Genomic DNA, 13,863 nt, shown 5'->3' with positions numbered 1-13,863 from the left:
TACACTCATCGGATACTAAATACCGAGCCAGGGGAGAGGGATGGGCACGTGAGCTCACGTGGCTCTTCAGAGATCTGTGCTGGGTGCCTCTGGTGAAGCAGCTCGGGCTGCAGCAGGTCTGGAAGATGCGTAGCAGAACCTGTCGCTGCTCGGGTGTGTGGTTAGTGTGGGACAAGCAGAGACTCCAGGTAGTGTTTCTGGCTTCTGCCCGCAGCGACTGGAAGGCTGCAGTGCAGCACTTAGAAGCTGTCGAGTTCAGCTCTCTGTGGGGTCGACACCGGGATGGTAAGTTTGTGCTTGAAGATGGGGAAGCTGAGATCGGGAGGAATATTTGCTGATTTTCAAGGAAATATGTTGTGCTTCACATGGCTGAAGATCTCCCTCCTGCAAAGGGAACCTGCATTGCAAACACATTCTTTTCCCGCTGGGAAATCCTGGCCGTTCATTAATGCAAGGGGATCCAGCTGCTCTCCAGATGCAGACCAAAGGAGTCGCTTGTTTGGTTTGTAGGTTGGAGCCTAATGGAGGGAATAAAAAGCAACTGCTTGGATTTCTGCAGCTGTTGCTGGTTTTCCTACTTCAGAGGGAAAGAGGAGGCATGGAGACCCCTCACCTTAGTGGCACAGGCACTGCTGGGGATGGCTCCGACTGCCACAGTGCTGTGGACACAGGTGGCTTTGGGAAAACTGCATGAAATGAAAATACCAGACAAATAAGGGGGAGCTGCATCTTTAAGTGCACCGGGACGGATGGCCAAGTCGCATCTCCTGAGCTTATATTTGGTGCTGTTACTGTAACACCCAAGAACCACAATGCTCTGTGCTGCCAGTGTTTCACATACGTATTGCAAGAGAAAAGGAGTTTAGCAACCACTAATGTGGAAGGGAGACACAGGTAAGGGAGAGGATGTGATGCACCCAAGGTCACCTCACAAGCTAGTGGCAGAGAACGCAAGTAAGGCATGGCTGCTGGGGCCAGAGCACTGGGAGGGACTCACAGCATCCATCTGCAGCGCTACAACCCTTGCCACTGCCCCATCATCCCTGCGTGTGGTCTGTCTCTGGCAGGGATGGGGCACCTGTGAAACAACCTGCAGCTCTACTTGCTCCAAAGCCAGCAGCCAGCTGGGCAAGGAGTATAAAAAAGTCTGGAAGAAAGAGAGATGCTGTTGCTGCAACCAGAAGAGTGTTCAACTTGAGAACTAGCTGCTCCAGGAAAAAACAGTACTAAAATGCTAGGGGAAATCAGCAATCAGTTTCATGTTTTCCAACGTACAGTCGATATATACTCCAATTTCTCCATATTTAAAAGAGAAATACACAGTGGGAATAAGAAGAAACATATTTCACTTCTTTTTCTGAATATTGATGGAAGTTAGCGTTATGTAGGCTCCCCAGCACCTCAGCGCTATTTTCAATTACAAAAATCTTCCTACCTGCAGCATACTGTATTCGTCTTTTAAATATCATTGCTTCTTTCTTCCATAACAAGCTTCCGTGAACTTGTGCAAATATTTGCTTGCTGTTTTGGATAGTCATCAAATCCAGGAGCGCGGTTCTACAAGCAAGCTGTGTTTTACTGGACGATGCCAGCTCCTGCTGTAACTAGGACTAGGTCCACAGGACCAGGGTCTGCAGGGAGGGAAGGAGGGAAGGGACCCACATCTCCAACTTGGAAGGGCATCTGTCAACATCTAGATCGTTTGGGTCAAAGCCAGCAAGGCAGAGTGCAGGGGGAGAACTTTGCTGCGCTTTCTCTTCACCGCCTCGGCGGTCAGCTGCTGTTGTATTCTGGCCCTGCTCTCTAGATCTACATGCTGAGCACGTGGCAGAAATGCAGCCCGTGCTGACAAGGACCCAGCCCCGTCCCTGCAAGAAAAGAGCAAAAAAAGAGCAAAGTGTTAAAATCACTCTCGCAGCCGCTGGTGTTTCAGTGACCAGGACCAGCTGGGGACCCAGCAAAAGCCTCGCAGTGCCGATGTCCTCAGCAAAGGCACATCTTCTAGAAGCTTTCCGATCCCTATCTGCAGTGCCGTGATTATCTTTGAATTACATCATTTACAAGCTCTCAGCCATGTCTTCTCTTTTAACGGGTGCAGGAGGTTTCTTTGCAAATACAATGGTATTTTCGTTATGATGGGGGGAAACAGGCTAGCAGCTGTCTGGGGCCGTGCGGAGCTGGTGTGAGCATTGCCGGGCTCTGGAGCACTCGGGTTCTGGCCAAGCCTGAATTAAGCAGCAGTGTGGGTCAGACCTGGTGGGTGCTCAGGTGCCTGTGCATCGTGGGCTGTCCGCCCTGGTGCTTCCAGGAATGTGTAACGTGCCCAGGCCAGAGAGCCACGGGATGCACAGGAACGCGTGCATTGCTGAACGCAGCGTGTTTCTTGGTTCTTAAAGTCAGAAAAAGCAGCAGGCAGTTTTAACCTGGCTTTTGCGGGCTTTTTTGCATTCACAGCAGGCTCCAGCAGCAGCATTCACTTTATTTTAACTCTTCCCTGGGAATGAACTTTTCAGGTTCCTCTACTTGCCTGTTTTCAGGCAGTAGAGAGATCCTGAACAGCTTCTGTTGAGTAAAAGTCACTGGTTTGTCTCTTCAGTCCCAGTAGTGTGCCAGGCGTATCTGATTGCTGGAACTAGCCCAAATTTCTGTCTGCACCCTTAATTGGGAAACAGGCATTGGGATGAGCAGGGGACTCCAGAGGTGTAAATAGATCAGTCAGCCACATGGCGTCATCTCTGCTCCGTACAAATGCAGTTGAGGACGTGCTGAGCAGAAAGAATAATTTTAATTAGCATGTACTCCTTCCCAAGCTCTGGAACTAGTATAAATACATTGCCATGTCTGCTGCTTTTAACAGACTAGCTAGTAAACTTTCCAGGAAGGTGCCACCCCTCGGCATCTGCCTCAGCTCATTCCTCAAAATCCACATAGGCTGTGTCCGTGTCAGCAGAGGAGAGGATCCCTTTGGCATCTGCTGAGAAAGGGATGCATGTCTTCCTGGATAGGCAAAGAGATGCAGCAACAAGCTGTCCTCCTCCATCCTGCCAGCACACGGACCTTGTGCCTGGGATGTCTTTTCTAACTGTCCTGTAAATGGTAAAAGTACACTGACTACTCCATCTTTGAGTGTGGCATCTCCAACGCTGTCAGAAAGGCTTTCCTACTTTGTGCAGGTACATGGGCAGATGCGTAGCAGTGGAGAAGGTGCCCAGAGCTGCACCCTCCCTCCCCTATGGACTTTTCATAAAGGCCTTGCTAGAAGCTGCTTGACTGTAGCGCCTGCAGAAACGGTTCTGTTGTATGGGAGAGCGGATGGGGCTGGTGAGAAAAAGTAGGTACTTAACGTAAAAAGTTTCCAGCTGTTTTGAAAATACTCACATGCCCCTGTAAATTGTTATGGGGACAGTGAAACTTTGGTGGGTCTGGCTGAGCTGACACAGTTTCTCTCCAGTACCTCCCAAGGTGGCTGGAAATACTCAGCATCAAATCACTTGCTGTCTCTGGTTAGGAACTATTTCTCACTCTTTGACAGTGGGGCCTGAAGAAATGCCCCGTGTGACCTCTGTCCTCTTGGAAGCAGGTTTTTGAGTCTCTCAATTTTTATAAAATAAGGGTGGGATGAATGTGTTTATAATTTCTCTCCAGTAAAGGGCTTGGGGAACTCCCTTGCTTGTGAGTAATAACAGTAGTTTCTGTCAGATGGGCATGGGACCTGGGGTCACTGTGTGTAATTCCCTACGTATGTAATTTGTCCTATTCACGTGAATAGTTTGAAATTCAAACTGATTATTACACTGGATAGAGCTTGAATGGAATTGTCAGGAAAACATGACAAAATTACACTGAGTATGTTCGCCCATTCTAATGTAAACCCATAAATAGCCTTTAGATTTAGTTACTCTGTAATTGAAAGAAAATCTGTAACAGCAGTCAAGGACCAGTATAAGATAAATTTGATGTGAGAAATGAGGGAAGATGGCTGCATTGCTTTGGGAGCACTCTTAGGAGTTGTGGATTTGGGAAGAGCTGGTCCGTACTGGGTGCTGCCGGCTGCCCGGAGCTCAGGGAGGGAGACTTTAACAGGATCTGTGTGCTTGTTTTTCCATAGAGTGCATTCTTCTTTGCTTCCTTCTTCTTTTTCTTCCTTTCCCTTTGTCTATTTGTTTGTCCGTCTTCTATGGTCTCGATAGTGGAAAGCAAGAGACCTTTGCCTTTCAAACCTACCTTAATATCCCTAGAATATCCCAACAGCTTCCTCCCTCAGTGGGGAAGGAAAGATGCTCAAAGAGGCCAGAGTGAAACTTCCCAGTTCCTTCCAATTCTCACCCTGTTTTCAGACGCTTAAATCTTTGCCGCACTCCCTCTTTGGCCGCTTGTCTTCCTAGTGCTGATTTTTGCATTAACTGAAATGCTTCCGTTGTGAGATGTATATAAACCTCAGCTATACAGGTCAGCTGTTTTTTGAGAGCAAGATTTAGAAGGAATAGGGGGTTTTCTACCCACTTGATAGGTAGGAAACTGAGGCACAGTTTCATTGAGGTTAAATATATAAAATGTCAAGCTGTCATTTCCTCACTGCAGAGTGTTTGAGTTTATGAACCTAACAATGTTCTTTTGACAGTTTTGTGAGTGGGATAATACCTAAATAGGAAAATGAGATGACAGGTTTCACAGCTTCCCTGTTGAGGGAGTTTGGAATAAAAAACTGAGTTTTGCATGCTCTGTTAGGAGAAAATGTCAAAAACACAGAAGCAGGCGGTTAGAGATGGCGAGGTTCCCTGGTTGCGAATCCAGCCCTGCAGAGGTGCCTGGGCATCCCATCAGGAGCAAATTTGGGATGCACAAAGAAGAGCAATAAAAGAGACAAAAATTGAAGTTTGATGGTCTGCTGTGATCCTGGAGAAACCTGGCATCCCCTTTGCTGGTAGCACTTGGTATCTAGTGAACATTGGAGCTACCAGCGCTTCAAAAATTCCTGATGTGCTGCTGGATGAGATGTCTCGCTGGTGGCTTGTACCTCTGAGACTGAGCCAGAGTGCAGAGGTGTGATGCTGGGGGCATTGCATTCCTCATGTCACGACTGGTGCTCTCAAGGCTGTCTTCTGTGCCTGCCTCGGGCACAGGTTGCCCAGAGAGGTGCTAAATGCCCCATCCCTGGAAACATTCAAGGTCAGGCTGGATGGGGCTCTGAGCAGCCTGATGGAGTTGAAGATGTCCCTGCTCATGGCAGGGGTTTGGACTAGATGGCCTTTAAAGGTCCCTTCCAACCCAAATTATCATAGAATAATGGAATGGTTTGGGTTGAAGGGACCTTAAAGCCCACCCAGTGCCACCCCCTGCCCTGGGCAGGGACACCTCCCACCAGCCCAGGTTGCTCCAAGCCCCGTCCAACCTGGCCTTGAACCCCTCCAGGGATGGGGCAGCCACAGCTTCTCTGGGCACCCTGGGCCAGGGGCTCACCGCCCTCACACCAAAGAATTTCTTCCTAATATCCAATTTAAATCTACCCTCTTTCAGTTTGAAACCATTACCCCCCATCCTATCATTACACTCCCTGTTCCAGAGTCCCTCCCCAGCTTTCCTGGAGCCCCTTTAGGGACTGGAAGGGGCTGGAAGGTCTCCCCGGAGCCTTCTCTTCTCCAGGCTGAAACCCCCAGCTCTCTCAGCCTGTCCTCCCAGCAGAGGGGCTCCAGCCCTCCCAGCATCTCCGGGGCCTCCTCTGGCTCCGCTCCAACAGCTCCGTGTCCTATTCTGTGATCACCTCCAATATTGCCCTCTGAAGAGCGTGGCTGCTGACCAAACCGTTAGCATAAATGGAAGAAATTGCACAAGCTGCTCAGGCTCGATGGCATGTGAGATGATTTCGGCTGAATCAGAGCTGTGGGATTTTCTTCCTTCTCTTGTGCACAAAAGCATTAACTTTTTGGACCTAATCATCATGTTTCCCAACATGAAGCCAAGCATTGTCCTTTCATCTCGCCTGGCTCTTGTGCTCAGATAAGTCCCTTGGTGTGGGAGTGCTCTGTGTGGGGCTCTCGAATCAAACCCGCACCAAGGACTTTCTGCCTGGCAGCCATCTCGCTCCACTCTGCAAACTGCCTGCAGGGCTTGTTTAGAACTTGTGCGGCAGCAAAAGTATTTGATCCCAGTTATTAAGTGTGAAGCTGGCAGCGGAAGTGTTTTGAGGTGAAAAGAAAGGGTATTTGCATCCTCTGAAAGGTTGTGATTTACATTCTAACATCCACAAGATGTTTTCACTGCCCTGCTGGGGTCCCGGTGGAGGAGCACAGTGGTGGATCGCTTTGGCTTGTCCTTGCAGCAGAGCAAAGCGAGAAATGGAGCATCCTGCAGGAATAACCCTCGTGCTTCCAGAGTAGTGAGGACTGGGACACACAGAGCTGGGCTTTGGACCGGCTTCAGAGCTCCTTCTACATTTTAGCACACTATAGAAACTGATAAATGATGTCTTTACCCTGCTTTGTCCCCTTTCACACGGCTTTCTGAAAGTGAGAGAAACGGAGTGCTCCATTTCCTGACATTAAAGGAATGTTTACGTAGCCTAATTTTGCAAAAGAGTTGAGGCTCAGGTGTTTATCCTCCGCCCACTCTCCTTCCCCCCAGGATTTTGAGCTCCTGTGGCCAGTTTCCATGGTGCCCCCAAGGATAAAAAATTCCTAAAAAGTTTTCTGAGCAGAGACATTCAGTTCAAACACACGCACTTCATTAGATGTCAGGGAAACCACGCCAGTGGGTGCTGGAAACCTGCCTTGGGCATCCCAGCTCCCCTTGGGCCCGTTGATGCTTTGGCCATTGCACGCTCTTCTCGGCAGCCCCCAGCTGCAGCAGCCGGTGGCCTCTCCAGCCCCTCCGCAGTGGCTGCCTGACAAAGCCGACAGAGAAGTCAGAAAGATGCTCGAGCTTTGGATAATCCCTCACTGCATTTTAAGATGGGATTTTAAAACTGCAGAGCAATGAAAAGCTTCCACTGGGCAGTGGGAAGAGAACCCTTTAATAAACATAAAAATCCTATTAAAAATATATGTACATAAACTGTGCTGCCACATAGAGGCATTGGCGACAGCTCTCACAATTTATCATGAATTTTGCAGTTGGCAGCGCTTTTATTTTTAATGCCTGACCATTGGAGTCCTGCTACTGCAGGAGCCTTTTTCTCTCTCTTTTTAATTCAAGCAAGATTCTAGCTGTCATTTTTGCAGAGGGAGGCTATAAAAGGTGAAATAAGTACAGTGTAAGGGATCTAAAGCCAGAAGGCTGGTCAAAAAATCTACAGTATTTTCTAATTTCATTATTTTTTAACATTTGGAGTTAGCTGTGGCTGCAGGCATAAGTCCTATAATGATGCATTGAAGTCCTTTAACGAGCAATTGGTTCATCCAGAGTACCAGAACAAATCAAGGAGTAGCACATCACCCAGAGTACCTGCTATAATACAAAAGTTTGTGTACTGAGTGAAGATAAGTGCTCAGGAGATGATCCAACATACCACACCAAAGAAACAGACCAGCTGAGCGCCTTCTTTTCTCTCCAAGCACTACAATAAATCTGTCACATGCCTACAGTTTCACTTGAATTCACTGTATTAGCTTGAAAGCTCATTGGTGTCCTCAAGTGGGTATCTGATTGCTCTTAAGTTGGACCGAGGTCCACAGAAGACAGCTCATAGTTATCCTCCCTTTAACTGCAACCTCTTATAAGAAATTAGAACTCTCTTAAATTAGGTATAGAAAGGGGTGGGGGGGGGGGGGAGGGGCGGGGAAGCACTTCCTCAGAGCATCTTGCACATTTTCCAGTGCTCCTCCGGAGCAGGAGGACTCTCTCCGAGTGCTTTGCCTCCAGCCACACATGAGGCTGAGGGGTCCCCAGGGTGGAAAACGGAGGCAGGAAAGCGTTGGTCTTTTCCCACCGTTACACAGACCCACACCACCTGGCTGACTCTTCCATCAGGGCTGTAAACCAGGAGATTTTCCTTCCCTGCTTTCTGTGGTCACCTTGGCTGCTTGCAAAGACCCATGAGCTGGAAGCTCATCATCTGACCCGCATCCTCCCAAAGGTATTTTAAGAGTGCTGCGTGGAGCACCAGCTTGCAGTGCTTACAGCATTTTGTAGCGCACTGGCGGCAGCAGTTCAATCCCTATTTGGGTTTCGGCCAACGTTTGTTGTCCTCACTGGAAATGGTATTGATTACTTGAACTAAGGAGCCAATTATGGCCGATATGATACTCACCACCTCGCATCCCAGGATGACGTGTGCCATGGAGGCTGCTTTGCTTCAACTGTACCTACCAAACGGGCCAGTGTGGTTCCAGGCAGACCTCTGGCCTTATTAAGTCACCCATGGTGTGAATAAGGCGTTTAACTCATGCCCTAAACCTTATTTGACACAACTTTGTTGGGTTTGGTTTGAGCAGGGATTGGCATTTGTTTTGTGTCTCCCTTGGACGAGCTGTGTTCCGTACAGCATCTGTCTGTCAGCTTGGTGGCACTCCAGATTTCATGCAGTGGGGAGAATTTTGGGTGAGAGTGCTGTGCCCATGGAGAGCAGTACCATGGGCTATTGGAGCCCACCAGCAATTGGCACCTAGTGCTGCACTGCCAGGCAAAATCATACGCAAGATGAGGGCTGTGCTCGTGCTATCAGGATGATCACATCTTGTTGGTGGGTTTCCACGCCAGCTGCCATGGAGGAAATGACAGCTGGAGTCTGTGACCCTCCTCTGCTTCTCAGTGATGGTTGTGGTGATTGGCAGCAAATGATGGCTGCGGAGCCTGTGGTGCCTGCTCCTGGCAGCAGGTCTGCAAACGTTGCACAGCAAAACCACAAAAATTGGGGCTTCACCCCAATGCAAATTCAAAACAAAGACCCTGATTCTAATAAACAAAGCCCAAGTCCCTGTCCTCTTAGAGGTCCTTCTCAGTCAGAGATGAGGTGTCCCCTCATCTCTGGGACCTGCACACTGATAAACCAGTTGCAAGAGGATCTCGAGAGCCCAACAGGGAGATTTCTGCACTGATCTCGCGGCGCAGGGACGGGGGACAGTGCGGTGCTGAAGCTGCGGAGCATCAGGAGCTCTGCTCTTCTGGGGGGAAGTGGTGGAGATGGTGGGTTTGCTGGGTTGGTGCTGCAACGTGGGCAATTCCTCATTTTGCTCTTTGTTTATTACCTTATTGTGCCTCACTGAGTCTGTGTTAATGTTAACGTCTGGTGTTTTCAGCTCTCCTTGGGTTTACTGCGTTTAACGGCTTCTTGGGCAAAGCACCTTCCCACGTGGCTTATTTGATGCTATTTAGCTGAATTTGTTTGTTTCTGGCCTGGGTTTGTTTCATTAAAATTTGGGCTGTACTTTTCCATCTGGCTGCCTAGTGGAAACAGCATCCAAAATTGGTATTTCAGTCACTTTCTATATATTTTTTGCAAAGTTAATTGAATTATGAGAGGCAGGTTACTTAAGCAAATGCAGTGGCCCCTGTGACACTTCACAGGGCCTGTTAAACACGTGAAACCAAACGTGATCAACCTTCCAGTAATTACAAATGCAACCAGCAAATCAGCCTTCCTGCCCCTTGAGGAAGAGGTTGACGAGGTCTTCTTGGGGCTGCTCCTCCAGCACCGCTGCTGCCGGAGTGAAATGTGATAATGCCTCCATCCACCGTGAAATACGGCATCTTCCGTCACATCCCTGACCCAAAATTGTATTTCAGCTGGTATTTAATGAACTGCAGCCAGGCCCATGTCACCTGTACGAGGCAGGAATATCATCTGCTCAGTTTATAGAGAGGGAGATGAGTTGTGGTCTCTTCTCGCTGCTGCTAACGAGTCATTAGCGGCCTTGGGCCCATGTGTGGCTGCGGGAGGGAGCGGTGGCTGAGCGCAGGAGCCCAGGGCGCCCCGAGCTGCTCCTGCATCCTGCGCAGTTACTGGGGCAGCCCCGCTGCCCGAGGCTTCTGGGGATGGGTTTGCAGAGAGGAAAGGTGTCACTTGACCTTTCTGTGATTTAGTTGCCTGGCTACTTTAAAACAGCTTTGGGATGCGGGAATTGGAAGCATAAATACCGATGACGTGCAGGTGGCCTCGCCTGCGCCTGCCTGCGCCGCGCTGCCAGGGAGCAAATATATGTCCAAAGAAGGAACACATCTTTTTCTTTTTTTTTTTCCCCTTCTTCTTATTTACTTCACAGGCAAGGAGCAGAGGTGGGAATAAAGGGAAAAAAGACATCAGCTGCTTATTAGATCAGCAGGAGTTGTTTTGAGCCCTGGCTTCTCCGTGCCAGTTGATGTAGTAAGCTTTGTTTTGGGGGTGCTTTTGTGATGATGCAGAGCGCTGTCTGATTAGAAAATGACATTTTGCTGCAATAATTTTCTGCAAGCAACTTGCACTGGTCTCTCTGAGGTAACATGCTGTTGATTAATGCACAAACTTACCTCCTCTCCCTGGTGTCTAGTTTTCATTCCATGTAAGCTCTGATTATTCAGTAAAAAAGAAACATTGGCCTATGAAGCTAAACATCAAAATGCAGCAGCAGAACCCTCAGTGTCCCCACTGTTTGCAGTGTGTTTGCTGAGGGTTATTTTCATGCCACACACAATTGAGGTTATTGAGGAGAGCAAAACGAGCAGTATTTGTTATGCAGTTCATTTTGGGTTTTCAGCACTGTTGTCGTCTGACAGCAGCGGTGCCTGGGGACTCGGAGGGTGTGAGGTTACAAATTTATTACATGGTGTCTGGAGCTGTACAGAAACAGGTCCCAAAGGTCTCGCTGAAGGAGAAGAAAAGGATATACTGTATGGAGGAGCCAGGAGTGGGTGGACAGGGTAGGACACGTGGGTACGGAGACATGAAGTGACTTGCCTATGGTGCCAGGGCACTGACTGCAAGAGTAGCAGTACTGGGATTTATATTTTCGGATTGCTGGGCTGCTTCTAACCTCTGAGCAAAGTGTGTAGGTTTCTGCTGGGACCTCTGCTGCGTCTTTGCTGGCTGGATCTGCATCCGAGGTCAGGTTCCTTATGCCAAGTAGATTTAACTGGGATTATGCATTTGTAAGTCTGGATCTGGATCTGAACTGTTTGTTTCTATAATTTGCCAAACCAAAATCCAAAGTCCAGAGAGTCTTGGAGATGCTTACGGCTTCATTCCAGAGTCCATGTCTGGTTTTACGGGCTGTTAATACATTACGGTTTCTTTAAAACAGTTAATAATTTGTATTAAATGGTTTAGCCGCAGATTTTTAACTACTTAATGACATTAGACTAGAAGAAATGGAATGGAACTGGGGGTATTCCTAAAAAGATTTCCATTATTTTAGCATGTGATCAGCTTGTAATCTCTAGTGTATACCTTACACCATCCATCCCTCACAGACCTGTGTGCCTCTTCTCTTCTGCTTTAGATTTGGAGGCAGCAGCCCACAGATCCATAGGGTACCTGCTCTGCACCGCCCAAGTCTTGGGCTAGTGCCCAGGCTGCTCTGTCAACCTCCATCTCAAGTCCAGGAGAACAAAATTTGGATTTAGGGTAGGAAAAAGGAAACAAAAGAGCCCAGAAAAGCTTAAATAAAGTATTCAGAGAAATTGTACCATAGAGGAGATTTGAGTTAAGTCAAAGACCTCAGGCTGTTTCCATGTGGGGAAGTCACCAGTGATGGTCACCAGCATCCAAGCAAATGGCTGAGGCTCATGTCATTCCCTGTGTTGTCCTTGAAAATCTGTATGACTCCTGCAGTGGAAGTTGATGCAGTCGGTATATCTAAAAAGCGGCACGGTACCAACCTGAGAAGCAGTGTGGGAAGCCCAGGAGGTTGGCTGGATAAGTGGGCTCACCTCATTCGTTGCACTGAGGTCTGTGCTAACCACATACGGACCAGCTGGTGGAGCTGTCTTCCTCTGCCTCTAAAACAAACCTCTGTCCTCCCCCTCTGTCTCTTTGCAGAGCTCCCTTCCTCGGAACACTTGAGCGTGGCCGATGCGACATGGCTTGCCCTCAACGTGGTGTCTGGCGGAGGTGGCTTCTCCGGCTCCCAGCCCATCGGAGTGACCAAAATTGCCAAGTCAGTAATAGCACCCCTAGCTGACCAAAACATCTCAGTGTTCATGCTCTCCACCTATCAGACGGACTTCATCCTGGTAAGAGGACATGAGAAGACCAGGCGGAGTCATCTGCCAACAGCTGAACGCTCAGTTGGGCAGTTTTAATGACATTTCTGGGAACAAGTTGTTTGAGGAGCAGCAGAAGTACCAAAGTCTGCTTTTGCCAGAGCTCTGTGGCTTGTAGTTAGGCTCTCTGACATCTCAGGAGCTTTTCCCATGGGATGGGGCATTTGTTGGTACAGGTTATCCAGTGTCTAATGAGGGTGCTGAGCCCGCACTGCAGTCTCTCCCTTAATGGAGGCACTGGCAGCATTTCCCACCGTCACTCAGACATCAGTGTTCTGAGAGTTAGAGGAACATAGTGTCTGCTGTCAGGTTGGCTGGTGATGGCCAAGAGGCTACAAAGTTGTTTTGGGGATAGACAGACAAACTGTCTTTCTGTCTCAAACACATGCATGAGCATGCACACAGGGCACGGCCACATAAGCTTTATTTCATTGAGAAACAAGGCTAAACAACAGGCAGTGCTGAGTTCTTGAAGGTTTCCTGGAAAAGAGGTGAAACCTCTCTCTCTTAGAAGTCTCCACAGCCTTAAAAGCACTGTGGTGCGTAATCCTACTGACATTTGCAGTGGCGTCACCAAATGTGCTTCTCTAGACACGCATTCCGATGGCAATTATCCTTACACACCTGCTGGCTGAAGCAGGAGTGATGTGTCCACTTTTCTGTGCCCTGAGAGTACGTGACCTCCACTGCAGTGCATTCTCTCTTCTGGTGCATACCATCCTGTTGTCAACTTCAGGTACGTGAGCGAGACCTGCCCTTTGTGATGCACACGCTGGCTGCTGAGTTCACCATCCTCAGAGTAGTGAACGGGGAGACAGTGGCTGCCGATGACCTTGGGATAACAAATGGATTTGTCAAACCAAAACTGGGTAAGGACCAGCATGGGCTCAGCTTGCCGGGGAGTTGGTCTCCATGACATGTGGGGGTGAAAGTCTGCCTCCTGCCTTCCTTCAGCGTTTTGGTGAATGTTTATCCTATTGTAAAGTAATAAACCATCTTAATACATGCCCGAGTCTATCCCAGTTCAACCAAGGATTTGAGTAGATGCTTAACTTTCCGAGCAATGCTGATGAGCTTTGCTGAATTTGAGCCTTTTAATGCTAGTTTCACATCTTTAGGGAAAACACGCCTTTTGTAGGACAGAAGGTCCTACAACAATTCATTTCAGTTGCAAAAATAATGTTGTTTGTAGCCCATACTTCCAGGTTTCAGCATTTCAAAGGAAGATGGCTTATGTGAAAGCTTGCTTAAGTTTGCAGTGACTGATGCACAGAGAACAGTGTGCTTCAACTTTCACACTTCAGTACCTGTCAGGATCAAGGCCACTGTCAACCCAGGGCCTTCCCTGGGTTGTTTCCCGGTCTGGAGTACTGGGATGTTTCCAGTCTAGAGGAACCAGCATCAAGCAAAGGGCACAATCAGGAGAAGGAGCTATTTAAATACATATGTTTACCTACACACCTGTGCGTAATTTTGTGCCCATAACCAAACAAAGCAGAGATCAGTTATTATGAAGTGCCATTCAGCCTCGTCACCCAATAGCTATAAATCATCTTGTTTAAGAAATTGAGCCTTATATAAAAAGCGTGAAGGAAGGGCACAGTGAAATGCACGTTGATTGTGCACAGGTATGCCATTTGCTGTGTTGCGTGGATGCCTAAATACTGGCTGTTTCTCAGCTACTGCTTGCAA

The 13,863-nt window shown here is 48.4% G+C and overlaps 1 protein-coding gene across 1 annotated transcript in view; it reads left to right on the top strand.

Annotated features, from left to right (window-relative positions):
- The window catches only part of CASTOR2 (cytosolic arginine sensor for mTORC1 subunit 2), a 135,934-nt gene that overhangs the window by 103,824 nt on the left and 18,247 nt on the right, over nt 1-13,863 (top strand). Inside the window, exons 3-4 of the mRNA XM_063342019.1 lie at nt 11,948-12,141; nt 12,908-13,040. Of these exons, the coding sequence (XP_063198089.1) occupies nt 11,948-12,141; nt 12,908-13,040 (327 nt within the window). The remainder of the gene's footprint in view (nt 1-11,947; nt 12,142-12,907; nt 13,041-13,863) is intronic.

This window comes from Chroicocephalus ridibundus, chromosome 7 (genome assembly GCF_963924245.1).
Source record: "Chroicocephalus ridibundus chromosome 7, bChrRid1.1, whole genome shotgun sequence".
Taxonomy (NCBI): domain Eukaryota; kingdom Metazoa; phylum Chordata; class Aves; order Charadriiformes; family Laridae; genus Chroicocephalus; species Chroicocephalus ridibundus.
Note: the sequence above shows the minus strand (reverse complement) of the source record. Positions and strands in the feature narration are given on the sequence as shown.